Source organism: Homarus americanus, unplaced genomic scaffold (assembly GCF_018991925.1).
Source record: "Homarus americanus isolate GMGI-L3 unplaced genomic scaffold, GMGI_Hamer_2.0 scaffold6317, whole genome shotgun sequence".
NCBI classification, from domain to species: Eukaryota; Metazoa; Arthropoda; class Malacostraca; order Decapoda; family Nephropidae; genus Homarus; species Homarus americanus.
In genome coordinates this window covers 11,934,448-11,961,928 of record NW_024730668.1, presented here as the reverse complement: position 1 = coordinate 11,961,928, position 27,481 = coordinate 11,934,448, and the positions used below count along the sequence as shown (strand labels likewise).

At 42.4% G+C, this 27,481-nt stretch overlaps 1 protein-coding gene across 1 annotated transcript in view; it reads right to left on the bottom strand.

Moving 5' to 3' along the window:
- LOC121867236 (macrophage mannose receptor 1-like) overlaps positions 1–27,481 on the bottom strand; it is a 255,702-nt gene that overhangs the window by 78,103 nt on the left and 150,118 nt on the right. The window contains exons 12-13 of the mRNA XM_042367088.1: positions 5,762–5,878; positions 5,519–5,661 (exon numbers count right to left, since the gene is read on the bottom strand). Coding sequence (XP_042223022.1) covers positions 5,519–5,661; positions 5,762–5,878 — 260 coding nt within the window. The remainder of the gene's footprint in view (positions 1–5,518; positions 5,662–5,761; positions 5,879–27,481) is intronic.

Sequence of the window (27,481 nt, the reverse complement as noted above, 5' to 3'; positions counted from 1 at the left end):
ACTTTGAGCAATACGTAATCGGTGCTACCGTTCAGTTACGTATTGCTGGGTGAGGTAAAAAGGCCGATGATTGGAGTCAAGCTGATTCAGAGTTTAATGACTTCCCATGGCTGATCCGAGTGCTGACCAGGAGAATGGTGACTTTGTCCTAACCCAGAAAATAATGATCCCAAACCTTCGGGCATAAGATTCGAAATAGGAAAGATATCGAGCATAGCACTGGCCAGCATGCGACACCACACTGATCTCAGAGAAACTGCAGAGATAGCAACAGCTGCCTGGATTGACGGTGGTTTGATAACACCTGATGATGTTCACCTGGTGATAGATCATAACAAAGTAAGGAGGCTCAGGAGAAACTTGTCAGTAACCTAGAAGAGGAGTTTGATAAGGGGATAGAGAGAATGGAATCAATTGTTTGTTCTTTGATGGGAGAAGGGATGACACTAAAAGTGTTCATGAAAGTTGGAGATTCTGACAAGTTCTTCCCTGCCATGGTGAAGGGAGAACACTACTCCTGCTGCGGTGAACCAGGAGGGAGTTATTTGTGGCATTTCACTCCAGAAAGATGACATCAGGAAATCAGCTGAGATGAGTGGCAGATAACATTGTGAACTGGCTCAGAGAGAACGTAGACCAGACCCTGCAGGCCATTGGAGGGGACAGCACCGCTGCAAGCACAGGGTGGCAAGGGTCATGATGTAGATAGAGCGGAAGAGATTGGGAGGAAGCTGGTCTGGATTGTTTGTGACCTCCACTTAAGCAGTTGCCACTCAGACATCTGATCCAGGGCTGGATGGCAAGACTCTTTCAAACAACAGATGGTCTGGTCCTCTTGGCAGATGCTGGACTCTGCCACTGAGTTAGAAATAAATCCGAGCTTGCACATACTGTCATTGACGACCTGAGTACTGACCAGTACTATATTTTTATGATTTGCAGTGCATCAAACTGGGGTCATGTGCCTGATAGACTTGCTTACCTGCAGATGGGTCAGTCTCACATTCTGGGTGGCTCTGGCGGCTCTCAGGTTCTGCAGAATTTGGGTCGCTCATCATAAACTGAAAGGGAACCAGCTTCACAACCTGAGACTTATTGTCCAATTCATCGTGAGTGTCTGCCCTTGAGTGGTTCCAACACCAAGGTCAAGTCATCGTTCTCCGAAGGTCGAGGCATGTTCTCTTCCAGCTGGCTCCTGAGAGTCAGCCAGGAAGGTTGTTCAGATTGTGGAGCAGACTGTGAGGAGATCTTCCTGGTATGCTCATCGAGGCAGTTCTGCAGACAATGCTCTGCAGTAAGGATGAGGAGGAGAGAAAATTGGCAGTCAAAAGATCTTGGATATGGAGACTTATGAGAGGATCTGGGCATGACGAATCAGTTGGTGACCTGATTCCTTCAAGGGTCAGGAAGACTCCTGAAGTCAATCTAGGTGCCAGACCCTCACTGATCTCATAGATCTGGATAACATCCAGGCTGGCAGTGAGCCCCTCTTACCTGCAGCCTCACCAATGTTCAAGTCAGAGCTTTCCTGGACAACCCCATGCATGTCCCTGCCTGGCCTCGCACACCCAGGTATAGAGCGTTGTGTGCAGCAGAGTGGCCGGGCCAGCAGTCCGTGTACAGCCAGGAGGGAGAGGAAGGCTACATCCGAGCTCAGGTGGTCAGCAGGGAGGTGTTGAGTAGAAACAGAAGCAAGAAAGACATGTTCTCTATGGTGTGCAGCAACACCGGGTCGTAGTAGTAAAACAGGTTTTGTATTTGATGATTTTTGTTTCTAAAGGAATATTAAATTTAATAAATGTGTCAAGATCATTCGTTTCACTATTCTGGATCATTTTCATCCTAATAAATTAACCTGATACATTTTACTTTACTTTAAATAAGCTATTTAGTGGTGTTGGTAAAGGGGTGGGAATACTGAATTTTCATAAGATTTCAAGTTAAAATTTACCTAGCAAAAATAAAACTTTTCAAATCTGAAGATATCACATGATTCTGCATAGAACTACATCATTAACCATGGGCCGATTTTCAAACTCAAAAAGAAAATTCGCCTCCATTATGACACACCCTACTAACACTATTTCCCTTCACGTGTACAGCCAGGAGAGGAGGGAAGGCTACATCCGAGCTCAGGTGGTCAGCAGGGAGGTGATGAGTAGAAACAGAAGCAAGAAAGACATGTTCTCTATGGTGTGCAGCAACACCGGGTCGTAGTAGTAAAACCGGTTTTTGTATTTGATGATTTTGTTTTCTAAAGAAATATTAAATTTAATAAATGTGTCAAGATCATTCGTTTCACTATTCTGGATCATTTTCATCCTAATAAATTAACCTGATACATTTACTTTACTTTAAATAAGCTATTTAGTGGTGTTGGTAAAAGGGTGGGAATACTGAATTTTCATAAGATTTCAAGTTAAAATTTACCTAGCAAAAAATGAAACCTTTTCAAATCTGAAGATATCACATGATTCTGCACATAGAACTACATCATTATTACCATGGGCCGATTTTTCAAACTAAAAAAAAATATTCGCCTCCGTATGACACCCTACTGACACATTTCATACAATACATAGCTGAGGTAACTACTAACACACTACATACATTATAGAGCTAAGGTAAGCACTAGCTGTTAGTCTTCCTCAAACCTGTGATACCCGGTCACAGTACTGTGTCCCAAAACTTATACTAGTGTGACCCGGCAGACTACTGTGACCCAAGAGCAGCTGTGACCGACATTGTGACCCACAAAAATCTGTACAGTTGCGGATTTCCCAATAGACACATGGGGCCCGTGCCTAGGGGCCCCCAATCTTTGAGGGGCCCCCGATCACACATATAATGTGGTAGCGTAGGAAAAGTCCCTGCTATGGATTGCAGTTTGACGAGTCGTCAGATCTCACAAACAGGGTTCAGCTGATATGCTTCATTCGCTATGTTGATTGTGAGCATTTTCGAATGGCAGAGGCATTTGTTTTATTTGTGAAGATGCTGGCGCAGAAACTACCGGTGAAACAATTGCAAAAGAGTTCTGGACTGTCTCACCCATAATGGCATTGCAATTGAAAAGTGTTCACATATCACAACCGATGGCGCAGCGAGTATGGTTGGGCAGTGGCAAGATTGAAATGTTATGCACCGAACTGTATCGCCCAAATTGGCATCAAAGCATCTACAAGGTGAGTCCGATTTGGATGCAGTAATGAAAAAGTGCGTCATTATCATCAGTGATATCAAGAGCAAAGCTGAGAAAGCTCGCATGTTCCATGACTTCTGCGACGGGATGGGGGAGACAGAGTAGACCCTGCTGTTTCACAGCGAAGTGTGATGGCTATCAAGAGGAGTTGCACTGAAGAGACTCTCTCAACTAAGGAAGGCAGTTCATGGCTTCTTGCAAGAATGTGGCTCACCGCATGCATTCTGTTTCATGCAAGAGGAGTGGGTTGCTAAGCTTTCTTACTTGTGTGATATATTCATCAAGCTCAATATGTTGAACCTCTTCCTTCAAAGGCCAGGTCAATATCTGTTCACTTCCAATGACAAAATTGAGGCAATCAAATTAAAATTTTTAGGGTGGAAGAAAAGGGTAAAGAGAAGGGACTTTTCATATTTTGATTAGCTTGGGAAAGAGATTGCAGAGTAAAAGGACAAAGTCATTGACGACAAAATGATAATAGTTGTGTCCCGACATCTCATTTTTCTCCAGCAGAATTTTAACCACTATTTTCCTCCTGCGAATGAAGAACAAAAGAAGAATAGTTGGATAAGAAACTCGTTCCTTATCTCAAACCTGAACGACAGCAATCTGCCCACTCAAGAAAAAGACACACTGATCGAACTCCACTGTGACTCGGAAATGAAGGACTCTTTCAACAGCCACAACCGCACCGAATTTTAGGTAACAGTGAGCCAGAAAGAATCATATGAACTGATTGCTGCTGGTAAAGCACCCCAAGTTCTGGTGGCATTCCACAGCACTTACTCCTCTGAAAGAAGTTTCTCAGATCTGCTCACCATCAAGAGCAAAAAAAAGGCAGAGGCCTGGACAGACGATGTTGTCATCGTGCATGAAACTGACAGCGGGGGAGCTGATAGTAGAGCGGTACCGTTCTTGCCTCGCAAGCAAGATGTCACGGGTTCGATTCCAGGGCCGGCGGAAGTTTTTTGGACACTCTTCCTAGTCCCCTTGGTCCCTGTTCACCTAGCAGCAAAGTAGGTACCTACTGTAAGTCGAAAGTTGCGAATTCGTATTCAGGGACAAGTTGTTGGAACTTCTAATAACTTGCTGAGACGTAAAAACCATTGACTCTTCATTCTTCTACGCCCTCGACTCTTCAGGCTTCTACGCCCTTAACTCATAAGACATAAGGCAAGCATGCTTCCCTGTTGGGCGCTGTAAACACTTCTGCGCTTCACCTTACTCAAGGATTTAGGGGGGTGCCCAATAAATGAAAGTGTGTACATTATATAGCTGATGTAAACACTTACATACTACATACATTATGGAACCGAGGTAAACACCAACATATTACTTACCGTACATTATATAGCTGATGTAAACACTGACACACTACATCCATTACACAGCTGAGGTTAACACTATATCCACAGACCTTATGTCTCAGTTTTCTGTGCACTAATAACATGATGTTCTTTATCTTTATCATTCGCATTATCTTACAGTTATCATTTTTTTAGGGTAAGGCTTTATTGAACTGCATAAATATATTTCTTTATTCACCACGAGTGTGTACCCTGCTCACATTAGTGAGTGTGGCTTCAACTTGCGCGGGACCTGTCACAGGATATTAGTGAGAAAAAAATATCTTTAGATGAGAAATTATTATTACAATACCTACGAAATAGTCCGACAGTGGTAAAAGTTTTAAGTCTAAAATAAAAATGCTAAAAGTGATCGTGAAAATTACAGAATACTGCTTTAGTCTGTGTTAAAACACTGTCAGCTGACAGTCACGTTTACGTGGATTCCAATATGTCGCTGGTACAGTTCGTACAGTCAACGAAAAAATTTTCTTGCCGCTTTCCGTACTTTTCATTCTTGAACATAGGAAGAAGTGTTTATAAATCCCGAGTATGCCAACCCAACACATACCATGAGTGGCTGAGGTATTTGCTCATTCCTAGTTTCACCGGACGCGATAATTTTGTTGTTGTTGTTGACTGTACAGACATGCACTTCTGCGTGGTATGTCAGGAAAATAAGTCTTTATCTCCAGTAAACATTTAAGTTTTTTTTTTTTTACATATATCCTAAATAGTTTGCTTAGTTTTTTCTTTTAATTCTCCATTAAAGGGAAAGTATAAAGGATCAGGTATGAATAATATTCAAAATTTCTATGGTTGATTCTGCAATGCGTTGCTGTCACAGTAATGAAGATGTCAATTAGATGTGATATTAGAATATATTACTCCACTTCACCAAACCATTAAGGTCTTTGAGCACGTATTTTAAGTCATCTACAACTAAAGATTAAGAAACACACTAACTCACCCCTGATTCCCCTCCGTTAGGTTCTCCTGGTGCCCAGTTGGTGTAAGTAACGGAGGACTGGTCTAACCACACGAACTCTCCATTGTTCTGCATTCCCAGCCACAAATCCTCTTGCATAGCACCAAGAAGGGCTGTCAGATATGCTGTGAGGAAGGAACCCCAGTTACATCTCTGTGACTGACTTAAAATAAATCATGTGTTTGTTGATCAGAATATGAGAAATTGAGATGCAGAGGCTCTCACCTTGTTCTCCAGAAGAATGGATGCTGACCAAGTCAACATTATGACCTAACCCCTTACAAGTGGCTCGGGCAAGCGTCAAGTTTTGCTTCTGCTTGAAGGACTTAATGCATTTACTACCTGTTAAGTACACATTAAAGCATTTTATAGAATATGGAAAATATTGATTTGCATTTATAATTAAATGTGTTGTTTGTAGAAGGAGGAATTAATGAAGAAGATTCACTGCACTGAGTATATTGACAAATAAATACATAGAGTAACAGATTAGCGAAGTGTGCGTCAGTAAAGTCTTACTCTATTATCTTCTAAATATGTATCCTAAAGAATCCGCCAGATTTTAAGGAACTATAATAACAGTAGCTTCTTCGCCCCTTTTGTTTTACTTTCTTGCGTGCTTGCTTGTTCAGGTGACATCTCAAGCACTTTTTGAGCAAGGTAGCTGAAATTTGGACACAGTAATGACTAGGAGCTTTTTTCTTTTCTTTTTTTTTCATGGTATAATATTGGGGCCGGTGTACATTGAACTACTTGTCTTTTCTGAGAATCCAGTAAATTTCTTGAAACTTAAGAAACACCATGATCTAACAGTGGTTCCCAACCTTTGAGGACCACTACAACCCTTTCGAACTCGCTGTTGCATATCGCAACCCTGACCTCACTAGGGGAAAGGTCACGGCAGGGTTAGCTCCCGAGGGATAATTATCAGATATGGCCAGCGCTATGTGTGGTCTGGGGTCTGCGAGTTTGTTGGCCAAGCTGGAATGGGCCATGGAAGAATTGGAGAGGGCCAAGGAAGAAATAGAGAGGGCCACGTTGGAGAACCTGAAATTAAAAGAAGAGATGGCGAGATTGAAGGGGGAGGCGGGACAGGGAAAGCCAGTGTCTGACGAAAATTCAAGCAAGTGGAAGGTTGTAAGGAAAGGGAAGACCAAACTGGTGATGAAGAAACACACCAAGGATATGTCAACAACGACATCAGCAGCTAAGTGTACCAACTCGTTCAGTCCCTTGATAGACGAATTGGATGTTAGTACAGTCAGGGACAGGGCTGACAAGGAAGGTATAAAAACTTTAATTGTTGGTGATTCACAGGTAAGGGACTTGGACAGGGCTTTTTGTGGTAAAAACATAAATAGGATGAGGGTGTGTTTGCCAGGAGCTGGGATTGGGGATATAATTGACAGGATGGACAATATCTTGTCTGGTTATGGGAACAAACCCATTATCTGCCTCAGTGCAGGAGGCAATGATATTGGCCGGTGTAGGAGCGAGGAGCTTCTTGATAAGTTCAAGGCAGCTGTAGATCGTATTAGGACGAAGGGAGGGATCCCTATCATATGCAGTGTCCTGCCTAGAAGGAGAGTTGGCAGTGAATGGTTGTCAAGGGCAGTTGGTGTCAACGACCGTCTTGACAGATATTGCAAGTCAATATCAGTCCCATTCATTGACAACTGGGACAACTTCTACGGCAGAAGGGACCTTCATGCTAGGGATGGGGTGCACCTATCTAGGAATGGAGTAGCAACCCTGGCTGGGGCTCTAGAGGGGGCAGTTCAAAAGATATTGAAGTCTTTAAACTGCTAGGAGAACATATGAGCATGGGGGTGGAGGAGAATGCAGTGGGAGCGGGTAAACAAAGTGAAAGATTACAGGGAAATAGTGTTAGGAATGATGACAAAACTAAATTTAAAACTAAACGCGGTAAGGGGAGGACTCAGAACACGACTACATAATATACATACATAATACATAATCCAGCATACATAATATACATACAGTATGTACCGAAAAAATCGATATAATAGCATTCACTGAAACATGGATCAACCTAGACTCACGTAAGTTACCGGTCGAATACCAAATTGCGGGTTACAAACTGTTCCATACTGATAGGCAGACCAGGAAAGGAGGCGGAGTAGCAATCTATGTTAGGGATAATCTGAATTGTGAAATAAATAAGGAAATAAAAACTGAGCGGAATACAGAAACAATTTGGATAGAATTAATCGACGGTAGAGAAAAATTAATTACAGGAGTAATATATAGACCTCCCAATCTTGATAGAGTCAATGAGCGACTTATCTGGGATGAAAAGCGCAGGGCTTCCATACACAACAAAGTCTGTATAGTAGGCGACTTCAACCTTGACCAAATAGATTGGACTGACCTTACAGGTAACTCAGAATCAGAGGATTTTCTCGAGATGATCCAGGACTGTTTTCTAAGTCAACACATAACCGAACCCACCCGGGGTAATAATATACTCGATTTAGTTCTGTCAAACAGAGAAAACCTCATTAGCAATGTCGAGGTAGGGAACGAACTTGCAAGCAGCGATCACAAAGAAATTAGATTCCAGTTAGATTTTCAGGGCAGACGTAAGGAAAATTCCACTGAAGTACCAGATTTCAGAAGGGCAAACTTTGACAGTTTAAAGAGGCATCTGAGAGAGGGGGTGTCGCACTTGGCCGTGAACCTGACAGATGACACTGACCTGATAACGAGATCTGAGATTGCCGAGTTCCATGACAATTTAAATAATGAGTTACTTAATGCACAAAGGTAGAACATACTATACAAAAAACTCAGATCAGACAACAATGACCCTAAATGGATAAATAATTATTTAAAGAACATTATTGGCCAAAGGAAGGCTATAGGTAGAAGGATAAATCGTGGCGAATTTTACCTCCGGGAGTATTGTAAGGTATTGGCCGGTAGGGTTGAGACCGAGATAAGAAAAGCCAAGAGGAACTATGAACTGAAGGTAGCAGGGGAGGCGAAAACAAACTCCAAAGGATTCTACCAAATGCATCAAACTAAAACACGAGATAAGATTGGACCAATACGTTCAGATACCGGTGAGCTAGCTGATAACGATGGAGAAATGAGCAATAATCTGAATAAATATTTTTCAACAGTTTTCACCACCGAAAATTTAAACATGATACCCAAGGCACCGACTCTATTCAGAGATAGTGAAGAAAACAAATAAAGCAAGATAAAAGTGACTAGTAACGATGTTAATAAGCAAATAGACAAACTGAAGACTAATAAGTCACTTGGTCCCGATGAGATATTTGCCAGAGTATTAAAGGAATGTAAGGAAGAGCTTAGTATGCTCTTAGCAAAGTTGTTTAACATGTCATTAAAAACAGGTGTCGTACCAGAATCCTTGAGGATAGCGAATGTAATACCGATTTTCAAGAAGGGGGATAGATCACTATCCTCTAACTACAGTGCATGCAGTCTAACATCAATAGTAGGTAAATTACTAGAATCAATTATTTCAAACTCTATTGGAAACCAACTGGAGAAGCACAAGTTGATCAATGATTCCCAGCATGGGTTCACAAGCGGGCATTTATGTCTAACTAATCTATTAACATTCTTTTCATCAGTTTTCGAATCAGTGGACGAGGGGCACAATTATGATGTGGTATATCTCGACTTAAGCAAAGCCTTCGACAGAGTCCCCCACGAACGACTAATTAGAAAGGTAGAAGCACATGGCAGGAAAGGTAATATCCTTAAATGGATTAGGGCGTGGTTACAGGACAGGAAACAGCGAGTGAGCATTAATGGCACTAAGTCCCATTGGAGCAACGTCACAAGTGGAGTTCCCCAAGGCTCAGTACTTGGACCATTATTATTTATTGTATACATAAACGACATAGATATCGGCATAGACAGCAACATCAGCAAATTTGCTGATGACACTAAAATAGGACGTGTTATCAAATCTGACGAGGACTCAGCAAAACTACAGGAAGATCTAAACAAATTTATCGAATGGTCTGAAAAATGGCAGATGAAATTCAACGTGGACAAATGTAACATACTCAGTATAGGAGATGTAAACAGGGAAACCAGATACCAGATGAACAACGATGCCATAGAGAAATCCGACTGCGAGAGAGATTTAGGAGTAATGATAAGTAGGAACCTTAAGCCAAGTAAACAATGTGTTTTTGCTCGTAACAAGGCTAATAAAGTACTTGGGTTCATACAAAGGAGTGTTAGTTACAAGACTAGCGAGGTCATCCTAAAACTGTAGCTTGCTCTTGTGAGACCACATCTGGATTAAGCAGTTAAGTTCTGGTCACCGTCTTACAGAATGGATATAGAATCCTTGGAAAGAATTCAGAGGAGAGTGACAAGACTAATCCCGGGCATTAGGAACCTTGAGTATAGAGACAGGTTAAAGCATCCAAATTTGCACTCCCTCGAGAGACGTAGAGCGAGGGGCGACCTGATAGAGGTGTTTAAGTGGAAGGCAGGGCTAAACAAAGGGGACATTACAAAGGTACTCAAACTATCCAACCAGGAGCAAACTCGTAACAATGGTTTTAAATTAGACAAATTTAGATTTAGGCTTGAAATATGTAAACACTGGTTTGGAAACAGAGTAGTGGATGAATGGAACAAGTTACCAAATATCATCATTAACTCGAATATGCTGAATAGCTTCAAACATAGGTTGGATGCTTATATGAGCAATAGGGGTTGGGTGTAAACGGGACTGCCCAGTATGGGCCAATAGGCCGGCTGCAGTTTCCTCCATTCTTATGTTCTTATATATATATATATATATATATATATATATATATATATATATATATATCATTAGCCCAATAAAGCACGCGGACTTCTACATACAATCAACACCTCAACCCGCCAGGATTCGAACCCATGGCCCACAAGCCTATGACTGTGACCGGGGAACACTAACCGCTGGACCACCAGGATACTAAAAGCAGTCCTAGACTTTGTTATATTTCACACAAAGCCTGTTCAACGAGCTTATGGCGCCGTGAACCTCTAATGGGGACCACCCGTATCACGTAGGTGGTCAGAGTAACGTTTATATATATATATATATATATATATATATATATATATATATATATATATATATATATATATATATATATATATATATATATATATATATATATATATATATATATATATATATATATATATATATATATATATATATATATATATGCAAATAAATCATTGTAGGTGCGCAGGATCCATGCATATGCTGATAACCACATAGTAAACAAGAAAACACGAAGTTTTCAAGTGCTTTCGTGTAATTCACATATTCGGGGATGAAGATCTGAATTATACGAAAGCGTTTGGGAACTTCGTGTTTTTAGAGAATTTTGTGAATCTAGTGCAATTTCCTGCGATTCCAGTTACTGTACCTAAATCCCTGATCTCCATTCTATGAAGAAAGTTAACAAGAGTGTTTTACACAGCATCATGTGCCTTACAATTTTTATTGTGATGGTTGGGCCTGATTATGGCGACAGAGTCCATCAAAATCTGGAAAGATGCTTGTCAGTTGCAGGCGCATATCAGGTGTTGCATCCATCTTGTTTCTGTATTTGCTTTTGGTAGCGATGTAGTGTGAGAAGTCGTCTTTGCACATACTGTATACATAGTCTGACAATTAAGTTCACCAACTCATGCTACAGGCGCTGGTAAGTACCCTATTGAGGATCTGCGCTGTGGTCCCCTTCAAAGTATTCTCCTTGCAATGCTATACACGAACGCCAGCGGTTCTTCCACCTCTGAAAACATTTCTGGAATTCACTTTCTGGAATAACTTCTATAGCTGCCGTAGTGCTACTCGGAATGCCATCTACGTCTTGCAAATGGCTCCCTTTGATGTGTTTCTTCAGTGAAGGAAATAGAAAAAAGTCACACGGAGCCAGGTCAGGGGCATAGAGGAGTTGACGGTTCTGGGTAAACACCAGAAATACACTCCGCCACGTTCGTATACTGTATATTATTTGTAATAAAAGTTTAAGGTCTTGCTATAATAGTCGAGATAAGTTCATTTCTCTGGAAACAGGGTCATCATTTGTAATGACGTCACTAGTTTCAAACTCATCGCTGCAGTCGGAGGCAGTAGAAAGGATGGCCTCTTCAGACCCCAAATGCCACGTTCGAGTAAGTTTTAAGGGTGTTTTTTTATGTTCTAAGTTATGGACATTTCGTAAGTGAAGAAATGTGCCGTGAAGAGCAGCTTCAAACATTGGATGGATATATGAGCGATAGGGGTTGGGTGTAAATGGGACTGCCCAGTATGGGTCACTAGGCCTGCTGCAGTTTCCTCCATTCTTATGTTCTTTTGGACATAAAAAACTCCCGTGTTCACACCAGCTCAGCTGTTATGTATTCTTACCTGGTAGACTTTCTCTTTTTTTTCAGTGCATTTACAGAGTATATCAGTACTAGATGGAGATACGAGTAAATTTAGAAGTAATGACATTGTGTGGACTATGTTTAGAGAATGCCTGATACTTGGTAAACATGACAACATAATGCTGTTATTGTTTGATGATTCACTCATGAACCACCGGGATTCATCATCATTTATATTAATTAATGGGAAAAGATTTTACTTTAACTACCATAAGTATTAGGATGTTTAGATTCGAGATAGGCTATATTGGGTAAATTATAAGTTTTGGTCATCCCTGTACTAAGACATGCAGACTTTTTTCTGATGTTTTGCGATGCGTTATGGACGATTTAGACCTTCATTTCTATCGGAAATAACTAGTTTTGAGTTACTACCCCCCCCCTTTACCGATGTATGTTAGGCTAACCTTATCACTTAACACACCCTAACCTAACATATGATCTGTATTTTCTTATGCGATCGAAAAATGTTTTGCGACATAAATCTTGGAGAGCTAATGTGACTTATTGTTTAAATTACTTAATCCCATAGTTAGAATCTTAAGGTTCCCCAGATGACCAAAAGCCAAAATAATACCAATATTGTTTGGAGTATTTATACTGTGAAATTACTTTATGTGCTTAGTAATATTTATAAATTAAATATAGTAATATCGTGTTGCACAGTAAAGCACAGTTAATTATCTAACAATATTTACTTACAGAGCCGATCATCCGAGAAGGTTGGAGAACTTCAGCTGGCTGCCTCCCGCTGGGAAGCTAGCCTCAACCAGTGACGTCACAACCAATCAGAACTTTTCGCAGTCACGTGACTTTTTAGCAGGATTTAACCCTTATTTTTTTTACACTTTTTGGCCTAATTTATTTTACAATATCGTTACCATCGTGAATTTAAGCGTTTCTTTTTTACCCAATGACCTGCCATCTTACGAAAAAATTCCGACCGTCAACTCGCCCATTAGGGTGTTCCAGTAAGGTAATTTGTTTCTCGGCCCAAAACTCCCTCACAATCAATGTCGTGTGCGAAGGGGGCATCGTCATGATGCCCACTTGTTTCCAGCGAAAATTCTGGGCGTTTCGTCTAACTTTTTCGCTGAGTCTTTCAAGCACGTCTGGTTCACACCCTGCCCCGGGGAAACTTTTTTTTTTTTGTGAACTACACCCTTAGACTCGAAAACAGTGATGAGCATTGTTTTCTCCTTCGACTTTGACATGTGACATTTTTGGGGGCATGGCGAGTTTACAGTTTTCCACTAAGCGTCCTTGTGTTTCGTTTCAAGGGCGTATTGGTAGACCCATGACTCATCACCAGTAATGACTCGGTGAAGCAGGTCATCTCCAGCTACTCTTTCCTAAAGGGCTGAGCAAATTTAAACTCTTCTTTGTTTTTGTTTGTCACTGAGATTTTTCGGCACCATTTTCACACAAACTTTTTTCATCTTCAGATCTTCAGTCAAAATATTTTTAACTGTTTCCCTGTCAATCTGCAATGCTTCTCACCGGCAATCGCTTGTTAACTCACGCAACTTCCCTGATTTTTTCAATGTTTTCCTCAGTTCTGTTCGTTGTTGGCCGTCTGTCTTTGTCATTGTCTGTCACGTCTTCTCTTCCCTCAGGAGATCGCTTAATCCAATTGTAAACTGATGTTTTCTCTAGTGCATTATCCCCATAAACTTGGGTTAACATGTCCCGAGTTTCCGGCACAGTTTTCCTATTTTCACGAGAAACTTGATGTTCGTTCTTTGTTCTAAACCAATATCTGTCATAATCGTGACAAAACCAGACAACACTCTACTACAATACCTGCACACATCCGACTCGCTTGAGATCGACGACACACCTAGAGTAGTAAGAGAAGGGATCAAGGTCACACATATGCCACTCACACTTGTTATAGTTCTGCAGCCTGTTGAGCCACGCAGTGAGTTCGCAAACCTAATTGTCAGATGTTGCAAAGGGCATTAAATGTTTCAAAGCTTGTTTTGTAATGTCATGATTTTCATATATAAGCTTTATCCAAAAAGGAAGCAGTGAATCCTTATCAAATATAGTTTGAGTGTGAGGTCAGTTGATATGTCAATTAGCAGCTCCTTTTTGTTTATTGATAGATTTTGCTCCATCACAGTACCTGAGTCTGTATGGAGTGCATATTCATATTAGAGGATCTGGCTGAATTATGCAGTCTCTTGAACTTTCATCCAGTGCCAACCCATTCTTATTTAATTGTTCATAAACATTTTAAAAACATTGACTTTGGTTTTTGTTTAAACAATCAATCCAAAAGTCAATCTTGAGGAGAAAAGATTTAAATTTGTCTCGAACAGTCAATACGTTGATATTTGAGCCCAACAACAATAAGTTCAGCTCATTTAATAGTGAAAAAAAAGATTTGCATCAGTATGTCTATTTGACAGAAAAAACTTGCTTTCTGTCAAAAAGATTTAAATCTCATCTCATAATTCATACACACGTGAAAGAATTTTATGGCGGGATAACCAACGCACCTCTGTGTTTAGTAACAAAGCGGTATGAGTGGAGTCCTTCTCTTGGCACAAAGCAGTAAACACTTTGATGAAATTTACCATCTTGACTACTTCATCAAGTATAACTTTTAGTTCACTTGGCATCTTTTACACGGCTAAAGCTTCTCTAAGAAGGCAACAGTGTCTACCTTTTACTGCAGGTGCAACATTTCTGATGAGAGCCAATACACCTTTTACTGGGCCTGTCATTGCTTTTGCACAATCAGTTCAAACATTTGTGCAGAGATCTCAACTAGGATTTTTTTTTGCATGAAAGTGTCCAAGATGTTAAATGTATCCTGACCTTTCGTAGTGGTTTCAATAGCTTGACAAAATAACATATCCTCATGCACGAAACTCTTACAAAAAATAGCATGGTAAAACCAACAAGACTGCTTTTCAGACGATTTACAAACACTGATTTCTAGTTACTTGCCATATCAATAAATGAGACGTGAATTTACTTTATTTAACAAGGGAACAGTTCAAGAATCTTACTACTGTATATTTATCCCCCAACATGCAGGAAACTTTGTCTTTCACACTCGGTTTCACTAAAGATTCTGTAATTGTATGAGCTTCACCAGTCTAGCAATGTTATAACTGACACGATATGAAGCTTCAAGTGCATTTTTGTTATCTTGGTAGGCAAATCTTTTTATTGAAACAATTCTTTTTGCATTTGATCTCACTTCCTTTTAAAATAATTATTGTGTTTGCCAACTAATTGTGGGTGCTTTCATCAGTGACAAAGATGTACAATCTCGTTCAAGATTCTTCGAACACTGCTGGAGACAGCTGGCAACTCAAGGTCGTTTGTTTACTATAGTACGTAGTATAATATAATACGAAACAACAAATTTCAACCAAAAATTAAGCAACAGGGAACTAAGTAACCAATCACCGAAAACCTTTACATTCAATCATAAATTTTACTACGTACTATAGTAAACAAACGGCCTTGAGTTGCCAACTGTCTCCAGCAATGCTCGAAGAATATTAAACGAGACTGTACCAGCATGCTGATCATCAACTTGGGGCTTTGGTTTTAAAGTACGGTATTTTAGCCAAATTTCATCTCAAACACAGCGCAGCCCAAGAGGTGGATGAACGTGAGATGATAACTTCTTTTAAGGCCAGGCCTATGGCAACACTAATCACCGCCACTGTGTCGCGGCGACGTGGGGAGTCCACTCGTGATGACAACTTAGGTGAATTAAATTTTAGCAAATGTTTTATTTGGTATCCCATACACTTATAAGTAGTATTGTTTTTTAAACATATGCCATTAAACAACTACACAAAATAAATACATTTGCCTTTAACATTCACCAGTTCGATATTTCCCGGTCTACCACTCCAGTGCATTGTAGCATGTCAAAATTCTAAACTTTTCAAGTCGGACATGTATTAGACGTGTGGTGTCCCACGGAACACTTGGTACCTTTTCTAGGAACCCTGGGGTCATCACTTCCATTATTTTATAATTTTCTTGGTGATAACCTTAATTTTGCTTTGTTAAAATTTAGTTAAATCATACCTTCCACTTCCATACTACTACTACTTTTTTTGTTAATGCGGCCTCCAGCCTCCCCCAATAGACACACCTTCGCCGCCATTTTATTACCTTAAAATTAAATATCCTTATACAAAAGTAGCTACCCTAGCTGTGTTGAGTTAGTTGAGCCGCAGATCTATGGGGCATTCAGTGACTGTTGCCTCACAGTCAATGTCTGCTACCGCTGTCGGCTTTGGGGCTGAAGATCTCGTTCCCCTGGGGCAGAGCAATGCAGACCTAAGCAGAGAAAAGGACAGTCGACATCTCAACCAGGCTGTAATGTAACTTCTGGGTTGTTGCTTCCGTTCAGATAACACCTCCACGAGTCTGGCATAGAAACATCTTGCACTTAGTCCCATCCCACCAGAGGTTGTGATCACCAGAGGAGTGAAACTGCCCTGATCAACATTCAGAATTCCCTCCTCATATGCCCTGATCGTTCCTCCTGTGTGCAGCGTCGAGAGCTAGGTTGTGGTGACATGGCCAATGGCCATGGGATTAAAAATCCTTACGTCAAAGAAGGCTCTCTGTCCCCGCGTCCAGAATCCTCGAACACTAACGTCCACACGGGCTTCTTTGGGTGTGTTTGAAGTCCTGTGATGGAAATTTTCACCGTCCAATGAAAGGAAGGTCGGTTCTACCCTGACATCATGGCAAATTTCCTTCAACATATTTGCTGTGAGAGCCCCTACTTCGTCATACCCCCTTTCTTGCACACCATAGCATGGTCTTTGTCATAGGAAGAGCCACATACGCATTGGGAGAGCAAACCTTCTACTGGTCTATCGTACCTTAGAGCAATGGCATCTGTGAATTTTTGTTCACTGAGACTGAAACCTTTTGCCTTATCGGTTACGTTGTTAGCCAGTTCGAGGCCCCCACCTCCTACGCTATAGCTACTTATTTTTCAAGATTTCTGGCACTTGCAGCATCAGTTGCTGTAGTTTATCACTTTGGATGTGCTGTCGATCTGTTGTAATGGACGTCGAATCTTATTTAATTCCTTGGTATCCACATCACTTGATGCATTCTGAGCTATTATATGTTCAGTGAAGGCTGTAGTGAGCTTAACTGAGTTCTGATGTTCGGTGGCAGCAAGCTCCTCTTGATTGGTCAGTCCCATTCTTCCCAGTCTCGGTGGTAGTACAAGGAATGACCTTACTGCTGGGGTTAAGTGAAGGTGTTTCACTAATTTTGGAATAAAATTGACGCTGATAGCTTCTTCCAGAGGGTGGAGGAAGGGTCCGATATCAGGGATAGTGCGCATCAGGTAATTCCAGCCGCATGTGGCTCTGTGTTAGCAATCTCAGACAGAGCTTGGATTTCCCTAACCCACTCATTCACCTTTCCCGTTACGTACTCGACCTTGAAGTCCGTCGTGCCGACTACTGCGCCTAGGTGTCTTTGGCCATCCTTTGATATTTTTACCTCACTTCCACCGAACACCTCCATTGCCCGTTCATAATGTTCTGGCTTCACAATGAGGAAGGACTTGCTGGCGTTTGGGTGGTACCCTATTTGTGAGCCTCATGATGTTACCAGGTCCCACCACTTTTTGATGTCCTCCACTTTTCCTGCTCCTGTAAGGTCATCAGCGTACGCCATTTGCTTGACCTCAGTTGTATCAAATTTTATTGTGTGGAGCATAGATAGGCCTATTGCGTGCATTGCCATTGCAACAGGGTTCCCTTGCGTTGTTCCTTCGGTTAACTGTATGATGGTAGCACCTTTTAGAGCCTTGTAGTTTACTATTTAGAGGTCTGATGAATTCCTATAGGAGTTTTCAACATACATTGCAAAGCTTGGACACTAGATCTTGATGTTGTGCAGTGCGGTCTTGCGACTAAGTAAGTTGAATGCGTTTGAAGCGTCCACCAGGAGAACGGCCTCACAATCACGCTGCTCAAATATCGTTCTCATGGCGTGAATGGCAGCTTCCCCTCCAGCCTGGTGGCCAGCACACACTTGCAGGTTCCCTGCTGCTGCCCTGGCCTCATCCTTTACTACCTTCATTATGCATTTTCCGATTATCCTCTATAGGCCTACATCCTGGATTCTTATCCAGGGGAATGAGGCGGCAGGCCGTCAGAGCATGGAGGTATTGGCAGCACGAGGATGCCAGCTTTCTTGCAAGGACGGCAATTGCACTGCAGAGATCACTTGCTATGGGGCCAAACTTGTTAGTGTTGAGGATAACGCTCCAACCGTTTGCATCCAGACCTGATGGGCCGGCACCTCCTCGAGTCTTCAGTGCCTTTTGCCACACCATCTCTCCTGTTATTTTCTCGAATATAACAGGACAGCATTTGGTGGGATATAATTACCCTGGAACCTGACGCCTTCGTCTTCACTTGCAGGGGGATGTTTTTCTTTCAGTTGTTTTAATGTCTCTCTGTTTATTGGCAGAACCCCACCGGAGGATTCCTCTGTGAGAGATCTTACCGCCGAAGACACTTTTCCCACACACATTTTGTTTCCAAACTTTCTTGCAACGTCCTCGGTGTTTTGCTTTCCGTCTCCTGTAAATTTTAGTCTCTCCTGCAGTATTCTTGCTTCACATAGGAGATCATCTAGGGCCCCATTCTGCCACATTGTCAATCTTCTCTTCATTGCTGCCGCATTTTCTTTGTGCTTAGTCTTTTTGTGTGTCCTCTGACAGAATAGATGTGGCATTATTGCCAGTATTTGAAGAGCTAAAGGGGCAAGGAAGGAGTCCTGAGTGTACTTAGTTATGAGGCGAATCATCTCCCGAAGCATTTCTTTGGTGGCCGCACACTTGGGTGGTTCAAACAGGTTAGCTGGCGACCATCTGACAATTTCTGAGTAAGTTTCTTTAACCCATAAGTCCGCATTTTCCATCGACATGCCATTCCACTGTGGTGGCTGTCTCTCATTCACCTCGTGGACATCTGCTGCTATTTGAGCAGCGTTTATTAGTACTATAGTTTCAGGTTGAGTAGACTCACTGCTATCATTTAGGATATCATCGGGCGGTTGGGTCCCGGCGATATCCACTGTGGCCTCCTGTGTCGGCTCCCTGCCATGTGGGTTCCGACAATTGTTTCCCTTTTTGCAAACCACACATGATCGGTTGTTTCTCGCACAATCACAGCTAGTCAGTCTCCCCTCAGCGTGTGTGTGAGCAGGGCTGTGTGCGTGAACCAGCTGTGATCTTTTTAAGATTACGGTGGTACACACTGGGAATTAAGGTGCAGGATTCTCACAGGGTGGTACTGAATATTAGGTGTTCCTCCTAACACTATCACTTGGAGGATTACCTTAACAGATTGGTCAACAACTGCAAATATGTTGCCTGTATAACAAGTGAACTACCGTGTGTTGAGCACTGTGTCGTGTGTAGGTGTAGGTGCCCGCGAGGCAAGGCCTATACCCTTGTGGTCACGCTCGGCCATGTGGTGAGGGTTTGCTTACACAAACCCCCGTCCTCATAGTGTGCCAAGCTGGTTAGTTCTTTTGAAACTAAAATTGACTTTGATACTGTATCTAACCAGAAAAACAGACATGCTATTAAGAACAAGTGTAGTGTAATAAAAGTGTTTATAAACTGAGAATACTCCTGTTACCTTAGTCCCCCCGACACCACACTCCCTCCGCGGGAGGCCCGCTCATGGCCTCCCCTCACACCGCTAATACGCTGTACAGTAGATGCCAATCTCCTTTGTCCTCTAAGAGGGTTACGCCTCCCAACCACCGCTGACTTCCTAGGAGTGCCAAGCAGTCCTCGGCCCTCTGACGTAGGCATATAAGTCGAGTCCTGTAACTCCACCATGTCTGAGTTGACTGGAGACCCAGCTGCTCGCTTTAACTCTCCTGATGCACTGAGTGAGCCAGGCGACTGTGGTGTTGACCTTGACACCAACGGAGAAGATGGCTTCCAACTAGTTCAGTCCAGGAACAAGCGGAAGGCCGAAAAGGCAGAAACACTTAGAGACAATCAACTACAACCACAACCCCCCATGAGAGTAAGATTATACTTCCCTGACGGTACATCACCTGAAGACAAGTATCTCTGGCTGAACGATGCGGAAGACAAATATCCTGAGGCTGAGTTTCAGTTCAGAGTCGGTACACAAGATCATGTTCTGATTAGAAACGACCCAGCAGTCATACAGGATCTCCTCACCAATAGCATAAGGGGAATAACCATGGAACAATCATCCCAACCATCGAGCAAGAAAACCATAATAATCATAGGGCTCGACCAGTACCAGACCCCTACACTACTAGAAGCTCATCCCGACATCAGAAGGACGAAGCGACTCAGGGGCAAGAATGCAGTCATTGCAGACTGGGTTGGCTCGGAAGACCCACCCAAGACCATCGAGTCCCTGGTGCCTATCGGACTCTGAAGGTAACTCTCTATCAGCCCCCTAACCGGAGGTGTTACAACTGTCAGCACTGGGGCCATGTGGCCCGGTTATGCCCCTCGACTAAGCCGTGGTGTGGTCTCTGCTCAAGGCAACATGCAACACAGGTTTGCAGAGATACAGTTGCTCAAGGGGGTGTCATCCAACAGAAGTGTATTAACTGCAAAACAGTTGGAGTTCCTGTATGGCACCCTAACTGTTCTAGAGCTCCTACACACCTTCAGCGCCCAGACCCGCCACCCAGGCAGGTCTCAAGAAACACTAATGCTGCTAGGGTACTCCCTACGGCCAACCCCTGGCCTGCCCTCCCCACCAAAGCTCCAGGATCATCACCAGCAGTCATCGAAAGATCAGCATGGGGCAACACAGACGTACCGACACAACAGGTAGCTGCCAACACACTCCATGCACATCGTGAAGAGATCAATGATTTGAAAAATGAAATTAAAGAACTCAAAGCTCAGTTTACAGCTCAAACTGAAATGTTTAGGAGCCTCTGTGATACACTAAAGGAAAAAAACACCACCAACACAGTGCAGCAACTTCGGAAAAATTACAGTCAAACTGAAGACATTCAGATGTCAGTACCAGATGTGGAAACTCAAGACCCACCAGGAACTAGTGTCCACGCAGAGGAAAATAGTGATACTGGTAACAGTTCTACTGATGCCTCTGTGGACATGGTCAGTGAAGATGAACAAGCACAAACAGAAAATGGTGGTGATGTCGAGTGTAACCAAAGTGTGTTGTTGTCTGCCAATGAAATACAACAATTGTTGAGCCGTACGTGCTCCAGAAATGTTTCCAAAAGGTTAACTGGCCTACTGCCTGCCGAAGGGACAGGCAGCGCAGAAAAGAACAGTATCATACAGTGCCTTTTGCTTCTTTCCAAATACATTTCATAATGGCCAGTGTTAATACCAGACAAAATTCCAAATACATTTCATAATGGCCAGTGTTAATACCAGGCAAAGATACAGAGCGGTGAAGGTGATGAGTTGGAACATCTCATCCCTTAGAAAACGATACCCTGACCTACACCACAAAGTTGTGACTGAGGACATCGATATTGTGTGTCTGCAGGAGTGTCTCACACCTAATGGTAAGCCCCCACCCAGTCTGCCCAATTATGTGTATTATGATCCTAGTTCTACTCACACATGTTTGATGTATGTTAAGAAGTCACTCCCGCATGTACCTCTTGTATCCAAAAAGACTACCAACCTTCAGTACCATGGGATCACTATCCACCTGGGCAACTCCACACTCAACGTGCTAAACGCCTATGCTCCCTCAGATCAGCTTCAGTACACAGATCTCCCAGACTTTTTACACACTGAGCCCACTGTCCTAATGGGTGACCTGAATACTAGACACAAGAAATTGGGTGACTCCACCACTAACACCAATGGTAGGAGACTTATCTCACTTCTCAGCGCATATGAAGATGTTCAAATTATAGGTAATAATGAACCAACACACATCTATGGCGGGGGTCTAGACAAATGTATTGGCTTTAATCTATCATACACAACTCATAGCTCTGATGTTGTCACTGATCTTATGTCTGACCACAGCCCAATCCAAGCTAGTATACATGTAGCCAATGACACCCCCACTGGTGGTAAACTCAACAGACGTAGAATCACAGTCAAGCAAGAACATGAAAGCCAGTTCATAGACTTCATCCATGACTGGTACAAGGACTACAAGCCTGACAATTACCAAAGTTTCCATGACGATCTGATAGATAGGACTTATGTATACTTCACCAACAATGCCTCCACCAAAAAAAGGAGAAAACGTGGTCAGCATAATGGGAACAGGCAACAGCAGTGCTATAATGACCCTGAGCTGAAAAAACTCAGGGCTAGGGTCAGGAGGGTGGGTAAGGGTTACAGACAATTTAGAACACCTCAAATGTTACAATTGTATCAAGCTTCCCTTGCTGCTGTCAGGGAACGTGTAAACGAACTCAGACAAAATGCATGGGAGACATATGTCAACAGCCTGAACCAACACACATCCCTCAGCAAAGCCTGGAAAGACATAAACATAATCAGAGGTAAAAACAGAAGACACGTCTCCCATCCAAACCCTCTGCAAAAGTCGAATGAGCTAATAACAAAGTGGGCTCATGTGTCGAGCTATGACATGTTACCAGCTAGGACTCGGGGACTCCTTGATGCGAAGTCTGTAGAGAGAAGTAATCTTATTAGCTTTATGCTGGGCAAACAGCACGATGAGTGTGATGTTCCATATACTGAGTGGGAGCTTGACGCCGCCCTCGCCAGGGGTAGGTCTACTTCCCCTGGAGAGGACGGAGTCACCTACAACATCATTAGACTACTAAGGCGCGTGCCAGGCAATCCATTGTTGGTATTGTACAATATGAGTCATGCCGAGGGCCAACTACCCACATCATGGACCAGCAGTATTGTTGTACCAATACCGAAACCAGGACAGCCTGATGCCTTTCGTCCCATATCACTAACCAGCTGCCTGTGTAAAACCTTTGAGAGGATGGTTCTTGGCAGACTCTTATATAGAATCAGAGAACACATGTCTCCTAACATAAATGGCTTCACCCATGGTAAAGGTGTACATAATTGCATCACCACATTCCTAACTGTGCATGGTGATGAAAGGCACAGATACACCACATTTCTTGACCTAAAAGCTGCATTTGATATTGCCAATAGGCAACTGATATTGTACGAACTAGCCAAAATGGATATAGGAGGTAGGCTGTTACACTGGATAAGTGGTTACCTAACCAACAGAAGGGCTGCTGCACTGTTTCAGGGTTACAAAAGTGAAGTTAAAGATATGCAACTTGGTACCCCTCAAGGTGGAGTACTTAGCCCCACTTTGTTCAATGTTCTTATGAATGCATTATTAAATTTAATACCAGACAACCCCAGCAATATCTCAATCAGCTATGCTGATGATATTCTTATACATACTAAAACTCATCGTGAAATGCAAACCACCCTGAACCATGTATACGCAGCCTGTGAACACCTCGGTCTTATTATCTCCACTGACAAAACTAAGGTGTTCAACAAACAAGCTGGGAACCGCAAACGCGGCCCCGCTAAGTTCAAGATAGGTAACAACACTATTGACGATGTTTCTTCTTTTAAATATCTTGGTGTTTCCGTCCCTTGTACCCTACCTGCCATACAACAGCTAACCCACCAATGTACTGACAGACTGAGACCTCTTAGAAGTGTAGAGGGGTACAGCCCGCACTATGGTGCTAATATCAGAATTGTTAAAACAATGTACCTAGGCTATATAAGATCTCTGATAGATTACCACGCACCAGCCCTGGTCATTCGTGACGGGAAAGGCGTTGACAAGCTCGAGAAAATGCAAAATAAAGCCCTCAGAATTATCCTAGGATGTCCCATGAGCACTAAAGTACTTAATATGAGGAAAGAACTAGGTATACCCAGTGTTAAAGATAGAATAATTGAAGTCAACCTCATGATAGCCCTGAGGCTTCTGCGTGGTGATCCTGATAACATTGTTTCCTTAAAATTGCTAGAATGTATGAACCATGGGACTACTGAGTCTAAATGGATCCAAACTACAGCTACACATATGAAGATATTTGGACTAGACCACCTGTACAAAGTTGAGACACAACAGCGCTTCCTGCCACCCTGGCGGACAGTTCCCTTCGATATCACAATACCGACGTATCCGCCTAAAAAATTAATTATACAAAGCATTTATCTCCAACACACTGCCAAATTGAGAGCTCTTGAACACATACACACTCTACAGACTGATGATAATATCACACAGACCATCTACACTGATGGATCTCTAAACACCGCCTGTGGGAGGGCTGGAAGTGCTATTGTTGTGACTCAACCTGACGGTAATATAATTGAGAAAGGAGTTAGAATTAACAACTGGGCATCCACTCTACAAACTGAATTAGTTGCCATACTCACAGCTATTAAATTCATTGAAACCACTGTTACTGACAGTCTCATCATCACTGACTCTCTATCCTCACTACTTGCCCTTGGTACCCTCGACTCAGGTTGTCACGATCTTGTCTCTGAAGCCAGACACAAATATGCGTGCCTTGTTGACCGGGGTGTCAGGGTCAAACTGTTGTGGATCCCCTCTCACATAGGCCTCATAAAACATGACAGAGTTGATGCCCTCGCCAAACTCGCGTCTAACAAAGACACCGTTGAATACAATTTGGGTCTGTCAAAAAGAACCCTTAAAACTGTAATTAGGAAAGAACTTATTGATGAGTTTGACGCAAGTAGACAAGTGCAAACAGGCACTAGTCGATCCATAGTTTACCATGATGAGATGTATCAAGTGAAACATGTATATGGAGCAAGTAACAAGATCACTAGATTACAAGATGTTGTAACCGCTAGATTAAGGTTAGGATATAAGTACCTTTGGCAGTATGTTCCTCAAGCAGATGTAAACAAAACTAAATGTAAAGTGTGTGGCCATACATATGGCCACACACTTGAACACTACGTCCTCGACTGTGTGAAGATAGAACCTTTTAGGGACAGGTCCAAGCACACTGTGTGTGAAATGGCACAACACTTCATCTCTAATGGCAAGATAGCCGACATATTAAGATTGTATCCACTTTTTTGCACTTAGTAACTATATCAGTTCTCATGTACAGAACCAAATACGCAATGTGCTTGAATACCTCCCACGTAAATGTGAATAACAAAGTGTGAGGCCAGACATACTGCCTCACACGCCTGTTCTCACGCATTTGTGAATAAGTTACCCTTTATGTATAGAACTAAACAAATAATGTAAATGAAATACTGTGTAACTTTCAGTGCCATAATATCCTGACAACCGGGGTTAATTATTATGACCCTTTGTAAACCCTACTCTGTAATCCTTTTGCGCTACCGCTCACAGGATGAGTGTGGGGGTGCACAATAAAGTAGCCGCTGCAAGCGGCAAAATAAAAAATAAAAATCAATCACAGCTAGTGCAATTTTGGTTCTGGCTTGCACAAACGCAACAATGTCTGTTACCCGGCATAGTGTTTCGCACCTTGGGCGACAGTTACTTCAGCCTCCGACATCTGCTTTGGTCCCATACAGGAGAAAAAAATAATTCTTATGAGGAAAGGGCGGAGAAGTGACAGGCTGGACTGCTGTGTCCGGGTAGTAGGGGCATACGTGCATGTGTAGGTGGCCACCCCCCCCTGTGGGCGACAATCCACACATCAGAATGATACACTGGAAGCAAGAAATTGTCACACCTAGCACTTGTTTATATATCCTTGGCAGAAATAACCACTATTTCTATAGTCGCACTGATATTAGATATATATACTCACTTGGTCGGCCGACACTACATGAAGTGTCCGTTACTTGGGGGAGGCGACCGCAAGCGTAGAACACTTGGCCACATAGGGGCGAGAGTCTCGATACCACCCCTGCCAAAGTAGGCCTATCGACACTGGCACTGGCACCTGCACTAGTCGTCCCACCCAATATCACAAACCGCTTGGTAATCGCGGGTGAACACACAGAATATTTGCAATTAATGCCGTAAGGGATGAGAAGAACCTTCGGTGACAATGATTAGGGTGACATCGGGATATTCATCGACACACTGTGAAATTCCCGCTCCCACACTCCTAACAGCATCTTAATTTGCACTCCCTTGAGAGACGTAGAGCGAGGGGCGACATGATAGAGGTGTATAAATGGAAGTCAGGGCTAAACAAAGGGGACATAACAAAGGTACTCAAACTATCCAACCAGGAGCGAACTCTTAACAATGGCTTTAAATTAGCCAAATTTAGATTTAGGCGCGAAATTGGTAAACACTGGTTTGGAAACAAAGTAGTGGATGAATGGAACAAGTTATCAAATATCATAATTAACAAGAACATGCTGGATATCTTCAAACATAGGTTGGATGCTTATATGAGCAATAGGGGTTGGGTGTAAATGGGATTGCCCAGTATGGGCCAATAGGCCCGCTGCAGTTTCCTTCATTCTTATGTTCTTATGATCATAACAACCACGACCATGATTATAACAACCACGACCATGATTATAACGACCACAACCATGATTATAACAACCTCGACCATGATTATAAAAACCAGGACCATGATCATAACCACGACCATGATTATAACAACCACGACCATGATTATAACACCCACGACCATGATTATAACAACCACGACCATGATTATAACAACCACGAGCATGATTATAACAACCACGACCATGATTATAACAACCACGACCATGATTACAACAACCACGACCATGATTATAACAACCACGATATTGATTATAACAACCACGACCATGATTATAACACCTACGGCTATGATTATAACAATCACGACTATGATTATAACACCTACGACTATGATTATAACAATTACGACTATGATTATAACAACCACGACCATCTATCTTCTAATATACTAGAGGAATAGCCGTGTCTGTGTGTGTGTCTGTCCTGGGCAGCCGAAACGGCACAATCGTTTTTCATCAAACTTGGTGGAAAAATCGCAAAAAAAATCCTAGAGTGGAAGAAACCTGGTCCCATGTCGATGGTTTCTATAGCAACGCATTAATTAACCATTTTATTTACATTGGAAAACAATGTCGCTGTACGCTGTCAGCGGGACGGCGGTTGCGCACTAGCCAAGCTCGAGCGTTCGAACTTTCACGCCTCGGTAAACTGTACCACCGAACTCGCCACCGGGCACGAATGGCCCACGATTACTCTCTATAAACGGCTTTACTTTTTCAAGAATAGAAAAAAAGGCCGTTACTGGCAACTGACATAAATTTGAAAATCTTCACTTTCTATTGCAAATTCATTAAATATGTGCATAAAACTTCCCTTGGAGCGCCTCTTCATTAACCACTGTTTGTAACACCATGTCATTTCTTCCCTCTTCTTTATCTCACAAGCAGTCAACACACTCCACAAAGCAGCTTTCGTTGCACGCGAAACTGGAGCCATTGCTCGCAAC